The sequence below is a fragment of the Diabrotica undecimpunctata genome, chromosome 10 (genome assembly GCF_040954645.1).
Source record: "Diabrotica undecimpunctata isolate CICGRU chromosome 10, icDiaUnde3, whole genome shotgun sequence".
Classification (NCBI taxonomy): Eukaryota; Metazoa; Arthropoda; class Insecta; order Coleoptera; family Chrysomelidae; genus Diabrotica; species Diabrotica undecimpunctata.
In genome coordinates, this window is record NC_092812.1 from 18,107,296 (window position 1) to 18,130,002 (window position 22,707).

At 31.9% G+C, this 22,707-nt stretch overlaps 1 protein-coding gene across 1 annotated transcript in view; it reads right to left on the reverse strand.

Moving 5' to 3' along the window:
- trh (PAS domain-containing protein trachealess) overlaps positions 1–22,707 on the reverse strand; it is a 178,322-nt gene that overhangs the window by 74,673 nt on the left and 80,942 nt on the right. The window contains exons 3-4 of the mRNA XM_072545912.1: positions 10,259–10,332; positions 10,067–10,156 (exon numbers count right to left, since the gene is read on the reverse strand). Coding sequence (XP_072402013.1) covers positions 10,067–10,156; positions 10,259–10,332 — 164 coding nt within the window. The remainder of the gene's footprint in view (positions 1–10,066; positions 10,157–10,258; positions 10,333–22,707) is intronic.

Genomic DNA, 22,707 nt, shown 5'->3' on the forward strand with positions numbered 1-22,707 from the left:
AGGATGATATTAAAGAGGAGAGGTGACAGCGCATCTTCTTGTTTCAGGCCACTGCTTATTTCAAAAGATTCTGAGAGTTTGTTACCTATCCGTACTCTGGATCTACAGCTATTCACACATACCTTAACAAGCTGGATAAGTTTTTTTGGAACTGAAAGTTCTGTCATTGCATTCCACATCCGATCCCTTTTAATGCTGTCGTACGCTTGCTGGAAATCTATGAAGAGATTATGGGTAGTTCTATTGAATTTCCATCCTTTTTCACAGATTCTCTTGGTGGTTAATTATATTTTTATGTATACACTAATTAAGCTACAACGTTTTCTATGCAGCACACACATTTTTCACTTAATGATTCTTATATCTGAAGTCAAGACAAAGATTAAAAAAAAGTTTTCTACGACTAATGACAGTGGAGTTACCTTAATTAAAAAAAAAACACACACAGCTGCTGTGTTTATAACAATAAAGAATTAAAATTGGCGCCATTCGATAGTTAAAAGTCTATATTTTATGAAAATATAATTTTTATTAAAAAACTGCTATTTATAGTCAAACACATGAGTAGTGTTGACTTTTTTCGAGTAATCGAATCGGCTCGGTTTTGGTTGGGCCAAAATACTTTAAAATACTCAAAAATACATAAAACTTTTTGACATATTTGTATTTAAAAACCAATAACGCCTTTTTTTACTATAACAAAATTTTTTAACCGGTTAGACACTCCAGGATGTAATATGCTCCAGACAAAGTCGGCTCTTACACAATTTGCAAAAGTTTTACGCCTTTTGCAATATTTGCAGTATACCTTTTTGTTTGGTGGAGGATCTGGATGCTCTGGATCAGGTATTAGAATACCCCCATATTTTTCGACAGTCTGGCTCAGATCTCTATGCAACGTCTCAGTTAAAGTTCGTGCTGCAATGTTTGGTTTAACCAACACAAGTCCTAAATTTTTTTTTAAAGATTCTTCTGTCTTTGCTACAGTTGTGTATATTGACTATTGAATGGCAACAATTTAAATTCTTAATTTTTTTAAATAGAGCAGATGTGATTTTTGTAAACAAATTAAGCTCCACTTCTATTGGTCCTAAAAAACTTTTTCTTTTTGTCTTTGCAATATATTGTAAAGCAGCTTGATGTTTATTGTGCAATCCAAATTCATCCATGTGCAGTCGAAAACTGTTGAGGAAAGTAAAAGTCATAGCTATACTAAAAGATGGGAAAGACCCAGAAATACCAAAGATTTACCGCCCTATATATCGCTTTTTTGCCACCTATATAAGCTGAAAGACTTATCCTGCACCGCGGGAGGTTATAAAAAGCAATTGACTCCAAAATCACAACAACAGTATGGTTTCAGACCTGGGAGAACCTGCACCAGACAAGTTATAGCTCTGACGGAACACATCGGGAACGTATTTGAAGAAAAAAGATAACAGGTCTATCTCTCGTCGACCTGAGCGCTGCGTACGGTACCGTCAACTACGGAAGCTTGCTGCAAAAAGTCAACTCCATTCTTAATGACTACCAACTAGTCAAAATAGTGAAATTACTACTGTAAAATAGACGATTCTATGTTTGTTGGGAGAAAAAGTCGCTGGCAAACCCAAAACAAACGGCTTGGCTCAAGGTAGCGTACTAGCACCTATGCTTTTCAACCCATACATCAATAATCAAACCAACTCTAACTTTTACTAGAAACTTCTTATACCCAGACGACTTCACATTGCGGCATCCAGACGGCATCAGAGCCCAAGATTTAAGGTTTGAAGTGGTCGAACAAAAATTGGAAGCTGCTTTTAGGTTTTACTGATGATGGTCCGACTGGACAGAAAACGTCTTGAAAAGTTTGTAATCATTTAGATAAATTTTAACTATTTTATTATTAAAGGACTAGAAGTCTTTCCTTCTCTGTAACTATGGTACACACTGGGATTTTCCCTTTTATTTTGTCAGTTTATTATATTTTATGTACGGAACATGTTCATGTCAATGGAACTGGGCAGGCCATGTAGCGAGAATGCATGACTCACGATGGACGAGCAAAATTAAAAATTAGAGGCCAAGAGCAGACAAATGTACTAGAGGAAGACTACCTACACGTTGGGCTGACGACATCAGGCGTATCACCTAAAATTGGCTACAAAGAGCACAAAATCGTAAAGAATGAAGGAATTTAAGGGAGGCCTATATCCAGCAGTGAACGTGATAAATGAAGGCTAGATGATGATGATAATTATTTATGAAAGCTAATTCTACAAGGAAAATAAACAGGCCCGCATTTGGCAGACTATTAAATGAGGCTTGGTTAAAAGCAATAACTGTAGGCAATGGGATCTCCGGATTTCGCGCCTCCGTATCGTACCATTTAACTCTTATATCATTCCAGATTATGCGCTTTTGGTAAATGTTCAGTCACAGGCGGATAATATTCAACCAGGTCAGTCCTATCAGGTACCTACCAGAACGGTTGCAAATATTCTCCAACCAAGCCTTTTTCATCAGGCATCTACTAAATGTTTCTCGTGAAACTGCCATCAAATATCTCTTCATCTGACTTATTACAACCAAGATCCGAAACTTACAGGGATCTGCAAGTTTCAACTAACCCAAATGATGACATTAAACCGGGAAAAATATCGGAAAACATTTCTCCAGTACCTACACTCCTCGCGTTGAAGCGGTTCGCAAAAGGTCAAGAAAGTTAGTTTCGGTTCTAAATAGAAAGAGCAATATAAAAAATCGAAATAAAAAAGTTCAACAGAAATGCAAGAAGATAGAAAAAACAAAGAGTAAGCAACTAAGAAAGAAGTCAAAAACCAATGCCAAAACAACGAAACTAGATATGTCTCACACATCAGTGGGAAAAGTGATCCAGAACTGGACGATGACGATGTTGATAAAGTGGAAGAAGACGATAATGACTACTGTATTGGATGTGTGAAGAATATAAATATACTAAAAAAGTTGTTGACTGTATAAAGTGTGATCGGTGTCAGCGTTGGTTACACGAAGACTGTACGAGATACGGAAAGAATAATTGTGATATTTGTGGAAAATTCTGACTTTAACACAAAAAAATGTAATGCCGTTCATATTTTTTAGTCCACTATCTCACACATATATTACTCACCAACCAACTCACAGGAGTATGGGTGAGATGGTGAATCATAAAATATTTTTGTTGTGTAATATAATTTTTTAGGAATCAAATATTGTTTCATTTTTAAGACTCAGTTGCACTATAGTAACAGAAAATGTCGTTGCATGTTCAAGTTACCTTATGGTATACCGTCTAAGTTTTGAGAATTAGAAGGTTTAGTTATTCTCAGTTTTCTTAAGACTTTTTATGACTGTATTCATTTCCTTGTTGACCGTTTGTTTATCCACGTGACATTTTATTTTCTCCTACATTTTTATAAACCTAATAATGAAAAGTTGCTTTATTTTTATTTCTTCTATTGACCGCATAAAAGTGAGCCGTGAATTAAAAGTATTACAAAATAATAGTGTACCTCGTGGCTTGAATAGTAAAATTATTGTGCAGTATGTTTCGGCAATAAATTTACTATAATATGGATAATTTATCATCGCTTTTATCCTCAAACTTAAGTATTATAAGGTTGGCACTTTCGACCATACATATATGACCATGTTTTATCGGACAATAACCACATACATCGACAAGGTCGAATAAGTCAGAATTTTTTCTTTTATAACAAGTTAATAAAACATACACTAGAGTATCGGTCGCACTTGTTCAAAATCAAGATTAAATATCGACGGGAAGAGATCATATCAGCTGTGATTTGAATAGAAGTAAAGAAAAGTTGTCAATAATAGGGAGCGTTAGAGAAATTTTGTGAAAATATGAAGTAAGTCGGCAGGTATTTCTCGTAGGTGATAACATGTGCGTATTCTTCTAAGGTCGGCCATTTTCCCTGCAGTTGCAAATACTCTATTGATTATGGGCCCCGCCAGTCCTATTATGAATGGCAGGCACGCTGCTGCAGAGGAGTACGTGAGGAGCATTCTCCAACGAGGCGGTTGCTGCTTCGGGAGGCGGTGAGCGGATAAAATGTATACCGTACATGTCGAGAAACTACCAGATCTAAAATGAATTTTTTCTGGGATTTTCACGATGAAAAGGACAACATAGGACTGTGTGTTAAATTTCTTATATAAGATGTTTCGATAATTCACTTATTATCATCTGCAGATTATAAAACAAAAAAGTTCGACTGATTTTGAACAAAGTTAAACTTAAAGTCTTTGTTATTGCCAAGGTCTAAGTCGGCTTTACTTGTCATTTTTCTGTGAAATTTAATGTACTATACAATAAATATGTTGACTCTTACCAAACTTGCCTATTCTTTTTATTACTATTTTTTATTTTAATCTCTTAGTCTAAATATGATTCGGAAGGTATTAAGAGGTATTCATTAAGAAAAATATGAAGGAACTACATACAACCGAAATTCCAACACGTGCGCCCAAGATACAAGAAACATTTTAGATGTACCTTTGCCCAAGATCTCCTTCTTCAAGATCTGTAAAACCCCAATGAACTGTTGGTTTAATATAACTCCAAGGTGTCTGACTTATCCCCGCTAAGTAAAAAGTTGCGAAGGACGAAGCTCACCAGATTCTTACTTCTAGTTAATAATATATAAGTTCGTGTAACCTTCTGACTAAGGTCTGGTGTTAGGGTTTTCAGTCACGCAAGCGCCCCTAACATGACTCAACGACCACGTATGTAGCCGGGACCTACGGCGTTACGTGCCCTCCGAAGCACGGTGATGTCTCGTATAATTACGCGATTGTCTCTTCAGGGCCAGTCATAACTTTGATTTTTTTAAATGAGAAAGTAGATCATGTAACACCCCATTTAAAAGCTTTTGAAATACTGATTTTAAAAATGTATAATACTTTAATTCGAAAATTTATAGAATCTAAATTATGCGAGAAAGAGTTTCAACGTACCTACGTACCTCTAGATCTGGTCAAAAACTTACCTAATCATCTTCTTTCGTTGCATAGCAACTAAATTATTTTTGACAGCTATCATAAATAAATAGTATTATTAACTTTAATTTTGTTGCTATTTTAAAGGAAATTTGTTTATGTGAATTTTAAAAATGGTACAGATTTCTGTGTTAAGTCAGTTTGTGGTTAATCCGCCTACTTCTAATAAACTTGTTGCTCACGTTTGTGAAGCAGATGAGAAAACAATTTTAAAGATTCTGAAGAGAAATAAATTTCATCCTTACAAAATAAAAATGGTTCAAGAATTAACAGAGGATGACCCAGATAGACGGATGGAATATTGCAAAATCATGATAAATAATATTGCACAGAATCCTTATTATCTTCAACACATTTGTTTTAGTGACGAAGTGACATTTTTTTAAATAGTTACGTTCATCGTCAAAATGTTAGATTATCTTCAACACATTTGTTTTAGTGACGAAGTGAAATTTTTTTTGAATAGTTACGTTCATCGTCAAAATATTAGATACTGGTCTGATGAAAATCCCAGATTATTTCGAAAAGGTCAAACCAATTTCCACATAAACTTACTTAAATATGTTGGAGACCGAGATCACGCTGGCAATCAATGATACAATTACAAAACATCCGCAAGGGTTACCTCAAAACGTCATATTTCAGCAAGGCGGAGCTACGACCCACTATGTCACCAGGGTGCGAAATTATCTAGACAATGTTTTTCCGGCAAGATCGATTGGCTGACGGGGACATATAGAGTGGTCACCAAGATCTCCTGACTTACCTCCATTAGATTTTTTTTATTGGGTTACTTAATCAGATACAACCCGATACAATTGACCAACTACGCCAAAGAATTATCTCTGAATGCCGTACTATGTGATGGTGTTGCAAAAAGTTAGAGAAGAAACAAGAAATATATTGTATTACTGCCAAGAAGTAAATGAGAAATATTTTAGCTGTCACTTTCAATTCTTTACGTATCTTGAATCATTAAATTAGTTGTAATAATTTAGACTGTAATAAATATTTTTGACTTCTATTTAAAACAAAATCTCTTCTACCATCTAAAAACGATTAATCTAAACGAACAAAAAGTCATTAAATTGTTGCAAGGAATGTATTACAATTGTTTCTCGTATAATTTAATTTCTGTAAATTTTTGAACCAAAGTAGTATACATTTTTGAAATTTAGTGTTTCAAAAGCTTTTAAATAAGGTGTCACATGATGTACTCTCCCATTAAAAAAAACAAAGTTATGACTGACAGGTGAAGAGGTATCGCGTAAAGTTCGAAACATTGATGCTATAATATACTAAGAATATTTTAAGAATCGAACTATCCGTTCGTTTTGCTTACGTGTTAAAAATAAATAAGTTACTAGGGATAACACTTATTCCAGCGTATGGTATAAACTCTCTTACTGCTTTGAAAATATATGTTCTAACAATTAGATCTTCTGGTTTTTCTACTTGCTTCTTATTTGTTACTTTTATATACCTAATTTTACAACTATTAACGTGTAGCCCCATTCTTAATTGCTACTGCTTCCAATGCCATGAACGATTGGACCAGGTGGTCCGCCTTTCTTTTTGCTACAATATCGATGTCATCCTCATACGCTAGTATTTGTACACTCCTATTAATAATGGTCCTCTTTGTTGTTATTACAGATTCTCTACTAGCTTTCTCTAGGGCAATGTTGAATAGAAGACAAGTAAACCTACTTCCAGGTTTACTTCCTAACACCTCTCCAAAAACAAGTAAACTGTCTGCATAAACTAAGATCAGAGATGAGGAACATCATCTCCTTCTCGTTCAAAACCAGGCACCACTGGAGTGACCTTGCCACCTGCTACCTTGCTACCTTTATCTCCAGCTGGCTATACCCTATTGACGAGAAAGCCCAATAAATCTGATAAACTTAATAATGATCGTTCTTATTTCAATACCATCGAAACTCTCCTTTGTAAGTTGTTTTCAGTGAAATGGACTATTCGACAAAGCGAATTTAGCAACAGATAGTTTTCTAGTAATTTTGATTAATAATATACCAGACATATACATATATATATATATATATATATATATATATATATATATATATATATATAATATAAAATTAGTATTTCTTGTAGGTTGCCTGCCGTATCAACGATTCGGTAGGCAACCTTTGCCTTTGTCAAGATTTACTCTACAATCAATTTTTACTTCTGTCAATTCATCAATGTCAGTGTCCCGTTTTACGTTTTGGTAAGTTTTTTTATATATTTTATAATAACTTTTTGTCCTGCACATTTTAGAATCATTTAATCTTAATATTACTTATTGAACCTAAACCCAAGAAATACTAATTTTATATTAAATATAGTATGGATCAAGAAACTCAATAAAGCTATATATATAATATATATATATATATATATATATATATATATATATATATATATATATATAATATAATTTAAACACTTGCTGTAAGGTACATTGACCTAGATAAGCTCCAAATTTACGTTTTATATTCCCAAAATATTTTGGTAACTGAGAATAAGCCTTGCGACTAGCGATGTATTGTTTTGAGGTTATATAACTGTATCGGATTTGTACAAAACGATTTCTTAACAGTACTCGCATTGAATCCTTATTATTTTATCCAACTTTCGTGATGATTTGGCGACGCATACTAAGTTTAAATTACACACTGATTACTACTAAAGAATTTAGGTGTACTTTCCATATATACTGTTCAACGATGGGTTTCTCTAATGAATAAAAGTTAATAGTACACTTTCCAAAATCAATTATGTATGCAGATTTTTTAGAATAGATGTAAGAATCATTCTTATTCCAGAAAGAAAATTTATAAATTAATAAAAAAAGTAACAGTTTCCAGTACAATAATAAAGGAAGATGAAAACAATGGTGACAATAGCAAAACAATGAGATCGTATATTATGTGACGTTTGACATGGTTTAACCAATAAAGTAGTATTTTTAAAAATACAATTAGTAAATATAACAGACAGAAAAAGCTTCGAAAATAAAGACATTTTTAAAACATTTGTGCTACATGTTATTTGAATAAATAGAAGATTAGATTTGAAGAGAAAATTCAAGCGAGAAATTCCATTTAAAACAGAAGTACAAAATATTAATAAATGAACAGATAAGTCAGATATTAAAATAAACATGAATAACTTCTCAAGACATTTCGATTTAAGCTAATCGCTGTACGTTATTTTAAATTAGGGAATATTTTCAAAAATTTACGGCAAAGATGGACTTAAAAGAAGTCACAACTTTTATGGCATCTTGCTTCGTATTAATAAATGTAAGCCACAAACAATTGCAGAATCCTTACATGCAACTTCGGGATATAGCGAACAGCACACATTTAATTTTAAACTATGCAGTGCCATAGTGGACTCTGATATCCCACAAATAAATTGCAAAATAAAAGTAAGTAAAAACAATAGTGGGGAACAATTACATTTGGTTTGATATATGGACGACACTACAGATAGTTGTGGAAGGTACGTCGCTAATTTAATGATAAACGTACTTCCCGAAGAAATCTTGACGAAGGGTTATTTAGTGTGGAAGCAACAAAAGATCTGGAAGCAACAAATAACAATACAGTGTAAAAATTCGTAAATGAAGCTTTAACAAATTTTTATCTTCACGAGGCTATACCCACCAATAAATTAGTACTAACGCTTTCCGACGCTGCACCATATATGATCAAAACCACATCAAATCTTAAAGTGTTTTATCCAAACCTAATACACTGTACGTGCCCAGCCGACGGCCTGAATCGCATTGCAGTATACGGCTACAATTTCCACTTGTTAATGAGTTGATAAACAATGGGAAATTTTTTTTCCATTACCACCCAATACTCCATTACCACCTGGACCAGTGTTAACTGGGTGGAGTACAGGTTTAGATGCAGCTTTATACTACGCCGAATATATCGAAAATTTTAAAAGCTTTGTATTGTAAGTGCAATATTATACTGCTAGCAAATCGATAAAAGATTGTCAGGATGTATAAGGTGAAACAGAATTACAAAACAATCTTGATTTTATCAAAAACAATTATTGTTTTGTGGGTGAAACAATAAATTTTTGGAGAAACAGCAAATTTCATTAGTTGAGTCTATTCAAAAAATCAACAGTTTTGAAAAAAAGATATAAGTTATCTCTGGAAAAATTGGTCAGATAGTATTTACAAAACTCAGAGATGTATTAACAGAAGACGAAGGATTTCAAAAGATGAAGAAAACGTTTTTAATTAAAGGAAAACACGTTGAAGATATAAATATTGGTCCGACAGTAGTGGAAAAGTAAAAGTATGCACCGATAACCAATGTGGACGTTGCAAGACGCTTTTAGATTATAAAAATGTTTTGAGTGACAGGCGCCGAAATTTTACGACGGAACATTTAAATACGTATTTAGTTATTTTATGCTTAAAAAAATGACTTCCCTTTATCTAAGGTGTGTCGATAAAAATCAGGTTAAAGCCTTTTTGTTTCAGTTATCTATTTTTTGTTTATTCTAATAATAATCTCTTAAGCTAAGCTTAGAAATTATTATATATTATGTTTTATTATAGGCGAATTTTCGTAAAAAATGGTTTGTCAAAATTAATATGCTTATTTTCATGCTTTTTTGCATAACAAAATCCTTTTTTCATAATGTCGTTAAGCTTTTTAAGCGTTTTTTGTGTTTCTTTATACTTTTAAATCCGAACCATTGTTTAAAACAATGTCCGAACTCTAATTATAACAAACAAAATTATCATCGACATTGAACTAGGCTTCACATCTGGAATATACTGCAATGAGAGATTTTTGTTGTCAGAAAAATCATAAAAAAATAATTGGAATATCATGTCATGGCCAATTGTTGCTTTATCCATCTACAAAATTTTTTGACCGTGCAAAGATAACTCATTTGCTAACATCTAGGAAGAAGGACAAACAAAAACGATAAAAATAGCTCTTTTACATGATGATTTGTGTTATATGGTTTGTATTGTAAACTAACTTACCTGTGAAAGTCCTAAGTAAATTGATACTGTTTCAGAAATGTACAAAAATCGACCGTCAGAAGCCACAGCCAAGGCGAATCCATCTAAGGACTGAAATATAAAAGAAAGAAAGTATTATTAAAATGGACATACACAATTAATTTTGTTGAGGAAGTTTTGCATGGTTTAAGCTTATGTAATATTTATTATTACCTGTAATATATGTGTCCCTTGATGTTGTTCAAATATTTCCATAGCTAAACCACCCTGCGTTCTGCTTCTTCCAGCTGAAACAAACAAAAAAAGCTATGACATCATGTACACAACACTAGAAAGAAAAAAACATAAAGTTCACAAGCTCAAAAACATATGATTATGTAAAAAAAAGTAAAAAGTGTCTACTCGCTGCCTTCATGGTATTCTCGAAACATGGTCCACACATAACCCAATAATTTTCCCATTTTTATCTTACAGTTTTCCCATACAAAAAATGTCAGGTTTCTTTTCTCTTTTGAGGAGCAAATTTGGCACCTTATTCGTTTTTTTTTGTTTTTTTTTCTGGGATAATGTGTTGTGGGTTTTGCCTGACTTCTCTTGATTAGTGTAAAATTTTGAGGTAGTCAAGTATTACTAGCTTCCTGAATTGTAAGTAGGTAATTTTTTGTTCTTAGCCTTATTATGCACATATGTGCTACTCATATGCCACATTGGTTGTTAATGAAAAACATTCGAAATGTTAATTTTATTAGAAATATTTTGTTTACCGACGAAGCTACCTTAAATAGAAATGGAATAACAAACCATCATAATGAGCACATTTGGGCCGACGAAAATCCTCACGCCAAAAAACGACTCATCATCAAATAACTTTCAAAGTGAATGTTTGGGCAGGAATTGTGGATAACAATCTAATAGGCCCAGTATTTGTTCCCAACAATTTAAATGGTGAGAATTATGTGCAGTTCTTGGCAAACGATTTACAAGAGTATTATGAAGAAGTGAATATTGCAATAAGGCAAAAGATGTGGTTTGTACAAGATGGCGCTTCACCGCATTACAGTAATGAAGTCCGGGAATACCTTTGCAGGCAGTATCCTGGTCGGTGGATTGGAAGGGGTCGTGACGCACCTATTTCTTGGCCACCCAGACGTCCAGGTCTTAACCCCATGGACTTTTGCTTTTGGGGGTTTATGAAAGAGAAAATGTATTCTGTAACAATAGAGGACGAACAACAATTGAGGGTTAGAATAATTGAAGCTGCAAATCAATTTCGTAAGAAAAATATGATTTTTCAGCGCATTAGGTTTTCCTTATTAAAACGATACCGAATGTGTACTGAAGAAAATGGGGTCATTTTGAACATTTATTGTAATATAATATTTATAGAGGTTATAAACATTTTTTGTACTTGTTAATTCATTTAAGCCATTTATTTAGTTGCACGTAATTTTTTAAAGGTTAATTAAAAGGGCCGTAACTCAATAAAAACTGTTTTTTGAAAAAAGTGATGAGGCAAAAAATTTTTAAAAATAATGTGTTAAACTAATGATGCCACAAAATTCATTTGATTTGAACGTACTTAATAGTTTGGGGGGATTTAGGGCTGCACACCCCCCTTAAAATTTTTTTGTGCGCTTAGATTTTGTTGTTTCTTTTTTATGAAAAATGCTTTCAGAACAAGAAAGTAACGTGTCCATTTTTATTATGAAATGTCAAGTATTTTAGGAGATAATGCAAAAAAACAATTTTTATTTTGTAACTTCAAAGGGCTGTAACTTTTTTGTGTACACTTTTGTACGAAGGTAAATTGGATTAAATTAATTTATTTTTGTCCCCGGAATGCGTGATTTAATTTATGACATACGTTTTTAAAACACCCAGTATATATATATATATATATATATATATATATATATATATATATATATATATATATATATATATATATTGTTGTATCTTCCTGCAAGCTCCTGTCAAGAACCTGCAAGAACCTATCATTTCACAACCTTTTCTACTACTAATAATAAGAGAGAAGTAAAATTTTGCAAAATAAATATTTATTTTAACTTGTTTAAATAAATTACTTCATTAAATATACAATTTTTAAATTAACTACTTAAATTTTTATAATCTATGCAATGAAGTACTCAAAACAAAAAAAAAACATAATTTCGTTAATTAGTACCGGAGATATTGCGACTTTTATAAATAAAGTTATAGAAATAGTAAAATGGAGAAATAAAAACTTGGGTTCTAAGCGACGTAGGACATTGTATTTTTACGTAAATTCCTGTATAAATGCACACATTTCGAATAAAAAATCTTACTATAATGTTGAGTTGTCTGACTTATTTTAACTGTTTATAAGCTTAAAATCACAGTAGTATAACCTATTTTACGTTATTTAACATACATTTTTTATTCGTTAATTTGATAAAATAAGCCTTAGTCTGTAATTTGGTGCTTTCACCGTTCATGTAGACCTAATAGTTCATAATAAAGTTGAAGGTAAAAGCTTTCTGGGATAAATAATTTCAATGTTGCCTGTGACATGTGATATTGTCCGTATTATTACGCGAAATTAAAGTTTTTGTGGATTTTAAGAAAAATTATTAATACTTTTGAAAAAATTGACTTTTGAAGCTATTTTTGCAATGATTAAATAACAAATTAACAAAAATATCTTTCATTTTAAACCATTTTCTATGCTTTTTCAGTAAAATTGTGTCACTTTTCCATATAATTTACCGGTCTTCACCTTTAGTATTTAAATCAAATTTAATCCAATCTAATTAAATAGCGATCTTTTATTGTTTATAAGTAAAGAATGACGTTTAATCTTTCGAATATTTTATTAATTACATATTATTATCACCAAATTGATCAAAAGCAGTTTTAGATACCTGTATCGAAGAGTGTCACGAAAAAGGCTTTTTATTTATTTGTTAATTTGTCTGGTATATTCGCATGTTATAACAGTAAATCAGGTCTGATAAATATGAAGAGTTGGCAGTTCGAAATGTAGTTGAAAACAGATCTAAAATAGAAAAGAGAGAAGTCGGAAAGAGGTAAGAAAGAATAACAAAAACTTCGAAAAAATTCGAACGCTGTATTTATAAATAATTTTCAACATATTCTGTAATATAAGAAACTTACTGAGTTATTTAATATAATAACAAATATTTTAAAAATATATGTTCAAAATGTAAGGATTTTCTGAAATTAAGATTATTGTTTCTATTTATAATAATGTTACTACCCGAATTTCCCATCTGCGAGAAAGAAGAAAGCTTGCGAAATTTTTCACCGATATCCCCAAAAGACTTAATTCCTTCGGCCAATTTCCACACACTTGTTAGTCCCTGGAGTAAAATATTAATTTATTGATTCCGGGGCACGTTAGGTGCCTGCAGAAACAGCAAAACAGCATTTTTCATTACAACTGTCTCAGGGCCCGATGTCCAGAAATCATATTTTAGGTCTACTCTCGCCCTTCTATGAGTTGTGTCCTTCGGACATAAAGGGCAGGCGCGTACTGATCATAGTAACCATATTATATACACGGTAAGTATAAATATGAGAGACTAAATTAATATGAACAAAAGAAAACGTAGTCCGAGTAAAATGTAGTTGAAATATACATAAAATTCAATAATTTTTGTAAGAAGTCGAATAAAAAATTGTATTATACTTTATTCATTTACATTTACAGTGTAAACGTAGGTATTGAGGCACATTTTAAAAATACATTTATAGTGTAATTTTATTACGTAACCCGTGCCTTCATTAATTTTTTTATATCGTAATGTCAACACTAAGTACTTGGATTCAGCCATATCCTGAATTAAAGTTGGATGGAGAAAAAGTATTTTGTCGAGCTAGCTCTAAAATTGTAAATAACTGTTTTCAAGCGATTGTCAAAGCATGTTTCGATAAAATAAAACGTGCTTTCTATTTCAGATTTCTCCTGATGAAAATTTTTCTCACTTTAAAAAGTGTGAAAATACTCTTAAACGGCTCAATTTAAAAGTGCAATTAACAATGACGCAGTGATTAGAGACTCAAAAACCGAACAGCAACTGTTTGACCAAGACCTTTGCGATGTCTTGTTAACTTCAAGAATTCTAATTTCAAAAGTGAACAATGTCACTTTTACCTCATTTTTGCAGAAATATTGTAAATGTAAGCTATTCAATTCATGTAACATGTCTATCTCATTGGCTTAACCTTGTCGCCGAAGAAATAAGACGAAATTATTCACATGTGAATGATCTGATAAATAATGTCAAAAAAGTTGTTTTAAAATCACCATTACGAGTTTTATTTTAGAAACAACGTCTTTCTAATATTCCATTAACTTCTTTACCCTTTATCACAAAGTGGGGTAGTTGGTTTCAAGCATTATTTTTATATGTGCAGTATTTTTAAGGAATAAATAGTTTTATTATATAACTATGTAGCATTTCGATTTACCTCAAATATCTTAAAACACCGAAAAATATTCTCTTTTTGCGTCGCTGAGATTATTAATATAAATATTTTTAGTTTGTTTATATAGCACAGATTGGTATTTCTTTTGATCTTGATTCCGCTTGAATATTGCGTTGCAAATAAATATGAGTCTTTCCGTTTTTTTTTATACCTAGTTGGAAAGACGAGATCACTCTCGGTGGAACCGCTGCCAAAATCAGTCGGTTTCATTGTTTTGGGTCCGGATTTTTTAAAATTCATTATGGTTATTCGTTATTCGCTTTTGACATCAGAAAATAGTGTAAAGTGTAGTACAAGTTAGGAGAGGCAGTTTGGATTCGGAAGAGGTAAGCTCTCGGCATGTAGTTTTTCAAAACTAGCAATTTTTTGCTTGATTTTATGAGTTAAGAGGTGAATTTAAACTCAAAATGCTATTTGGCAGTCTTTGTTCAGTGAGTTAGTTAATCGCCGATTTGTTGTGCTGTATCCTATGTGAGGAATTTGTAAAACAGCCTTTGCAACATTTTATGAAGTCCACATGGTTTTAAGTAAGAATTAAGGCCGAGTTTTGAAGAATACATTTTGTTATCATCCAGGATAAGCCGAAGCCCAATTCAATATTTGACCTCCCTAAGATTTGTCCATTTTGTACTTCCATGGGTCACCCCAGACCATTTGCAGTTTGTGTGGGACAGTGTGTTTGATTTGTGTCCAATCCCAAGAACTTTCTTAAAAAAAATATACCAGCCAGTGATACAAGGTAATTTTTGTTAAAATTTTTCTAAGTAAAACATATTTTTTCATTAATATATGCAAAGATTTGCTTTCATGACAAAAATAAAAAATTATAAATAAATATAAGTTTTGTGGATCAGCTAATTGTCATATTCTTTTAAATAAAGTTAACTTTAATATTTAATTAATATTTCAAAAAGGTTTGATATTTCATTTCGACATATATTATGACAGTCAGTATTATCCTTTTCTGTAATTTGGTACATAACCAAAATTTTGAATTCTGTTTTGTTTAAAGATCAAACTCAATGTAAGTAATGTTGATTATTGTTGATAATTATTTAAATTGCTACAACTAACAGATTCTATTTCAGCAGCTCTGGAGGAACGTAAACGCCTTGTTTACAACTTACCTCAGAATCTAGCCCATATGAGCTTAAATTTTCAATTTCTTTTTGAGGACATAAAAAAACTTGAAAAACAAAATTTGACTATTTACGAATCAGTCGATTTGATTTATCATGCTAAGGAATCATTTCTTATGATTAAAGGAACGTAGGCATATCTGTAGGAAATAAATTGCAATAGGATTTAAATACAAACTTAAGATTTTCTATTTTGGAGAAAGTTGTGAAAGTTCATCAAGGTGATCCTGTACCAGATATTTAACTACTGCCTTCCAACATAAACAATTTTAAAAATATATCAATAACTTCTGTTCATGTAGAAAAAAGTTTTTCTATTTATAAACATTTATACACACATAGAAAGAAAGCATAATATTTTAAAAGCAAATTTTGAAAAAAACATCATTGTCAATTGTTTTGATAACGATAACACTAGCTTGTGAAATGACCAGAAAGTTACAGACCAATTACCCTACTGTAATCATTCAAAAGGCTTCAAAAGTCTAATAAAATATGCAGAACGAAGAAGAATCATAAGGAAGACCAATTTTGATTCAGAAAAGGTAGAAATTTCGAGCTACAGCTAGGAAGAGTGGTAAGCGACACGAAAATTCGCTTCAACAGAAATAAAAAAACAGGCTATTCTCGAAAAAGAAAAAGCGTACGATACTGTCTGTAAAAATAGCTAGATTTCTCACTATTTAGTTAATATACGTGACACTGATTTAACTAATAGAACATTTTAAGTTTCAGGCGATCAAAATATGTCTAGGATTCAAGAAGTTCTTGAAGGGATGCAGATGACACGTGTATCCTCCTCAGTCCTAATCCGTTTTGGGATGTGGTGACACCATCAGACCTTTACAGTTTTTTCACGATTTCCCTCCATTCTTCCCTGTCCTGGGCTAGTTGTTCGGCTTCATGTAATCCTTAGTTAATCAATATAGCAGTGTATATAGCAGGAAAAAAGATAGAATTGTCGAAGCATTAGAAAATCATTTAGAAAGAATTTCGGACTTCACGGATAAATGGAAAATAAAAAACGCGGAAAAGACGCAGTTTATCATCTTTATACAGCAGCAAAATCCACCGATAGAAGATTAAATTTCACGAAGAATAATCAATAAATCAAGGAAAAAGCGATTATAACAAAAAGAGTAATTCAACCATATATTTTCAGATTCAGCTCTATATCTAAGGCCAAGAAGATACAGTTGTACCAGAACTATGTGAGATCGGTGATGTATGCAGTCCCAGTTTAAAGTTATACAGCAGAATCTAACTGGAAGAAAGAACTGAAACGTCCTGCTATCGATTACTCGACAGAGCGACATGGCAGGACAAAATTACAAATGCAACCATCCAAGAAAGGCTCCAGTGCACACTGCTAAGGGGGGTGGCTGAGAACAGGACAAGATACTTCTTCCACCAAGCCACAAGAAGAAGCTTCTTAAGACCAGAGACATCATCGATAAAAATTGCATACGGAGAAAAACACAGACTGATTGACCATTTAATCAGGGTGTAACCAGGTGGTTCCTGAAGACAACCAGTCAGGAAAGCAAAGTAAGTAAAGTAAGTAAAAAAATATATCCAGGAGTTTAAAAATATAAAGAAAGAAGGCTAAAATATCTTAAGTTTTGACTTATGTGAAATATTATTAAGTCAGTATACTATACGTTTTTATGTTCATTTTATCATTTTATTATTTGTGTTCGTATACATCTACGCATGCCTGATGATAAGAAACAACCTTAAAATCGCGATAGTGTACCAATTACCAATTTAAACACAACGACTGACCACTCGTGCTGCTTAACAAAACACACACACACAAATATATGTACACATACATATACATATACATATATATATATATATATATATATATATATATATATATATATATACATTATGTTAAAGATTAATGTTTTTCTTTTCAAAACAGCTATAAAAATGTACTATCAGAATCGTCTGGGAAGCTCTAAAAATGTTGCAAGAGAATCTTGGTCCATAATAAACGATCTTCGAAATAAAACTAAAACAGCTCAAACATTTTCTCTTTTAAACCCTGAAAATCTAAATGAATACTTCGTTAATGTGAATAAAAATATAACATCAACTATTTGCCACAACAAGATCTTCTGTTCTATCTCCCCAATTTAAAAAAGGTCTCGAATTCATTCTTTACAAGACCAGTTGATAAATCTGAACTGATCCAAACAATCAGTAGTATCAAAAGCAAATATTCCTGTAGTACTGATGGAATATCCATAAAAAGTTTTTCAAATATCCCAAAACATGTGTTGGAAGTCCTGGTCTCACTAATTACCGATTCGAATTCTCGAATTCATTCTTTACAAGACCAGTTGATAAATCTGAACTGATCCAAACAATCAGTAGTATCAAAAGCAAATCTTCCTGTAGTACTGATGGACTATCCATAAAAAGTTTTTCAAATATCCTAAAACATGTGTTGGAAGTCCTGGTCTCACTAATTACCGATTCCTTTGAAAAAGGTATATTTCCAGAGTGCCTAAAGACAGCCACTATTATTTCTCTTCATAAGGGTGGTAAAAAATTGAATGTCTGCAACTATACACCTATTGCCTTACTACCGAGCCTATTCAAAATTATTGAGAGACTTATAAAAGCCTTTCTCGTTGAAAACAACATTTTATCACAAAGTCAGTTCGGTTATCTAATAAATGGACCAGTGATGCTATGTTTTCTGTACTACATGAGGTCTATCAAACACTAAACAATAATCTTTGCACTGCCACTGTTTTGTGACTATGCCAAAGTTTTTGCTTATGATACCAGTAATACCCAGAGAAACTTTAATATTGCAACTCTTGGTCATATTTTTATTTGTTCTAGTCGTATCTTAGATATGACCTTCCTTTTTGGGGTTCTAGTACAGTTGCCCAATCTGATGTTATTTTTAAATTACAAAAAAGAGCAATACGGTATCTTTATGGCCTCAGTAGAATAACACATTGCAGAAGTTACTTCAAAAATCACGGGATTTTGACTCTTCACTCTTTATATATTTTAGAAACTGTTTGCTTAATTCGTAAACACCTACATGCTTTTCCAGCAAGACTCAATCATGACTACTCCACCAGAAATTCAACCTTTGATGTATATTTACCGATTTCTTCCACTGAGTAAGCAAAGAAATTTATATTATATTCGGCAAAAAAATTATAAAACCATCTCCCTTTGCAACTTAAATCTACAACTTCTTTTCTTAAGTTCCGTAAATTGGAACAGTACGTTTAGGTACAAGCAACTTTTTTTATTTTGTAATATTGACGATTTATGTAATTTTAGTAAATTTTAAATTGTTATTGTTATTTTTTTGACTTTTTGTAAGCTTTGTAAATAAAATTGTACAATTTTAAATGACAATAAAGCATATTTCTATTCTATTCCAAATATTTGTCATAAAGTATTATTTGTTATATCTTTAACAATTACAGCTAATTGTAGAAATAGAAGCCGCTGGATATTTTGTGGATGATTGTAATAACTACTAATTTATTTTCTTTAATTTCAGTCCTTTAACTCTTAACTTATTTTCTATATTTTCTTCTAATTGAAATGATCTATGTCGGTAATTTGTTTAGATTTACTGTAAAATTTTAGATAAGAAATATTCTAACGCTTTTACCAAACAAAACTAGTTTTATCGGACTTAAAAATACAAATACGCCCCTGCATGGGCCGTTCTGGACGCCTCTTCATTTACTGGTCAGTATTCTTTGTAAGGTAATTCGATTATAGCCCCCCAATTTACTTCGTTACCATCGAATACAGAGTGATTTCACCTTGTGGTTTTGTTCCTTAACAACTCTGTTGAAAAATGTTATTTGCGGAAGCGGTTTGTTCCGAATCAATCAAGTGTCCGAAAAAAAGAGATGTATCGATCTTTCTCGTAGAAGTTAATTAAGAAAGGATGTCGATGTTTAATTTTATAATTTCTATATTTGTCAAAAGATTGACAATAGAAAAAAGAAATAAATGTGGAAGAAAAATGAAACAGAATAAAAAATATTGAATTGAAAACATAAATAGTAAAGTCGGGGATTATGGAATACCATTTTTATTTATACAATTATTTCGAAAAGTATTGAAATAAAAAAAATGATAAAGGCCTGGCCAAAAGGGTTATTATTCCGAATTATTGTAACAAACTTAAAAAAATACATAAATCAAAATATATTTTGTGTTTTTGAAAAAAAAAAAATATTTTAGTTTACCAAAAAAATGGTCGTGTAACATGAAATACATATATGAGGTAATATGGAATACTATGAAATAGGATAGGAAATACTAAAATGATAGGGTCGAAGAGGAGATAGAAAAAATACCCAAAGAAGATGTCATATTTGTACTAGGAGACCTCAACGCCCAGATTGGAAAAGAGGACTTTTTACAACAAATTGCAGGAAAGCATACAATACACGAAAACACGAATGACAATGGGCAAAGACTATGTAACCTAGCAACAAGAACAAATTTGTTAATAAGCTCAACAAAATTTGAACACCCTAAAATACATAAGGTAACATGGAGGTCACCAGATCAGAAAACATATAGTCAAATTGATCACATAATGATTAATAAACGAAAGCAATCGTCAATAAAAGATGTAAGAACGTTCAGAGGTGCGTGTGCAGATTCAGACCACTACATGGTCACAGCCACTATAAGACAAAAAGTTAAAATTGAAACAAAACAAAAAAACCAACATAAAAAATGGAATGTCAATAAAATGAGTAATGAAGAAGTAAGAAAAAAATATGAAGAGGCAGTAACAGTTCAAATAAAAGAGAAATATAAAGCAGAAGATATAAGCACAGAATGGGAGACGATCAAAAAATCAATAGAAGAAGGTGCAAATATGCAGATAGGTAAAAGTCAGGCTAAAACAAAAAACGAATGGTATAACCAAGAATGTAGAGAAATAACAGGAAAAAAAGTGCAAGCCAGAAATAAATGGCTAAGAACAGATAAAGAGGAAGACAGAGAAGAATATGAAAAATTAAGAAGGAATGCTAAGAAAGTGATAAGGCAAAATAAAAGAAGATGGGTAGACAAAAAAATGCAGGAAATAGAGCAGGAAAGAACAAACAGAAATACGAAAAGTTTTTACAAAAAAATTAAAGAACAAAACAAAAAATACAAGGGCAAAACAAACGGAATAAAAAATAGAGAGGGAATACTGATAATAGAGGACCAAGAATACAAACAAGTATGGAGAGATTACTACAGAGAGCTCTTGACGGAGGAAATAACAGAAGAAGAAATGCATAATGAGGAGGAAATGGTGCACGAAGAAGAAGCAGATGAAGTAGATATCGAAATTTCAAAAGAACCAACATTAGAGGAATTGGATGAAGTAATACAGAGAAGCAAAAATGGAAAAGCCCCTGGTAAAGATGGCATTAATATGGAACTAATAAAATACGGGGGAAGGGAACTAAGAGGAAAAATACTGGCACTATTGAAAAATATATGGAAAGAAGAGAAAATGCCAGCGGACTGGGAGGTAGGGCAGATCATAACAGTACATAAAAAGGGAGACCAACAAATCTGTGAAAATTATAGAGGAATAACGTTACTAAATACAACATATAAAATATTGACATCAATAATAAAAAAGAGGTTGTCAAAGATCACAAAGAAGACAGTAGGACAGTACCAATGTGGATTCACAGAAGGAAGATCTACAATAGATGCAATACACACAATAAAACAAATAATGGAAAAAGCAAACGAGTATAAATTAGAATTGGAAATGTTATTCATAGACTTCAAACAGGCATTTGATTCAATTAAAAGGAACGGATTAATGATAGCACTTAAAAAATTAAAAATTCCACATAAACTCAGAAAATTAATAGAAATGACAATGAGAACTACAAAAATAAGCATAAAGACACAAAGAGGAGAGACAGAGGAATTCATTATAAATAAAGGGATGAAACAAGGAGATGCCTTATCAACAACGCTATTTAATCTAGCATTAGAATATGTACTACGAAATATAAATAAAGGAAATCTCAGAACAAGAGGTGGTCAAATAATTGCATATGCAGACGATATTGCTATTATTGCAAAGAACAGAAAAATAATGAAAGAAATGCTAGAAGAAATAAGAGAGAAAGGGGAGGTAATGGGGCTAAGATTAAATCAAGAAAAGACAAAAATATTAAGATTAGGGAAAAAACCAATGAAAGAAAAAATCAAAATAGGAAGTTCTGAGTTTGAAGAAGTAGAATACTTCAAATACCTAGGAGTTACAATAAGTAAATCCGGAGAAAGGAAATCCGAAATAAAAGAAAAAATATTAGCGGCGAATAAAGCTTATTTTGCAAACAAAACATTACTTAAAAGCAAAACACTGACTAAAAAAAGTAAGATGAGCATTTATAACACCATAATTAGGCCAATATTATTATATGCAGGAGAAACAGTGACGATGGTTAAAAAAGATGAAGAAGACTTAAGAATAGCAGAGAGAAAGATTATGAGAACCATACTAGGACCAATCAGAACAGAGCAAAATGAATATAGAAGCAGAACAAATGCAGAAATTAAGGAAGAACTTAAGGAAGACATCGTAACTAAAATAAAGCAATGCAGAGTTAGATGGTTAGGTCACATTTGGCGAGCAGGCGATGAGGCAGTGACATACGCAATGATGGAATGGAATCCAGGAGGAAAAAAGAGAAGGGGAAGACCTAGATCAAAGTGGCTGCAAGAAGTTGAAGAAGACCTCCAAAGGGCAGGAGTCAGAGAATGGAGAGGAAGAACTAGAGACAGGAAAAAATGGAGAGATATTGTCAAGAAGATAAGATAAACAAAAAAGACTGATCCACTTAAGAAATCGGATCTAGAAAGCATTTGCGGTTTAACCCCACACTGGGGTGTATAGCCATTATATATATATATATATATATATATATATATATATATATATATATATATATATATATATATATATATATATATATATGAAATATTCTTCTAACGACAAAA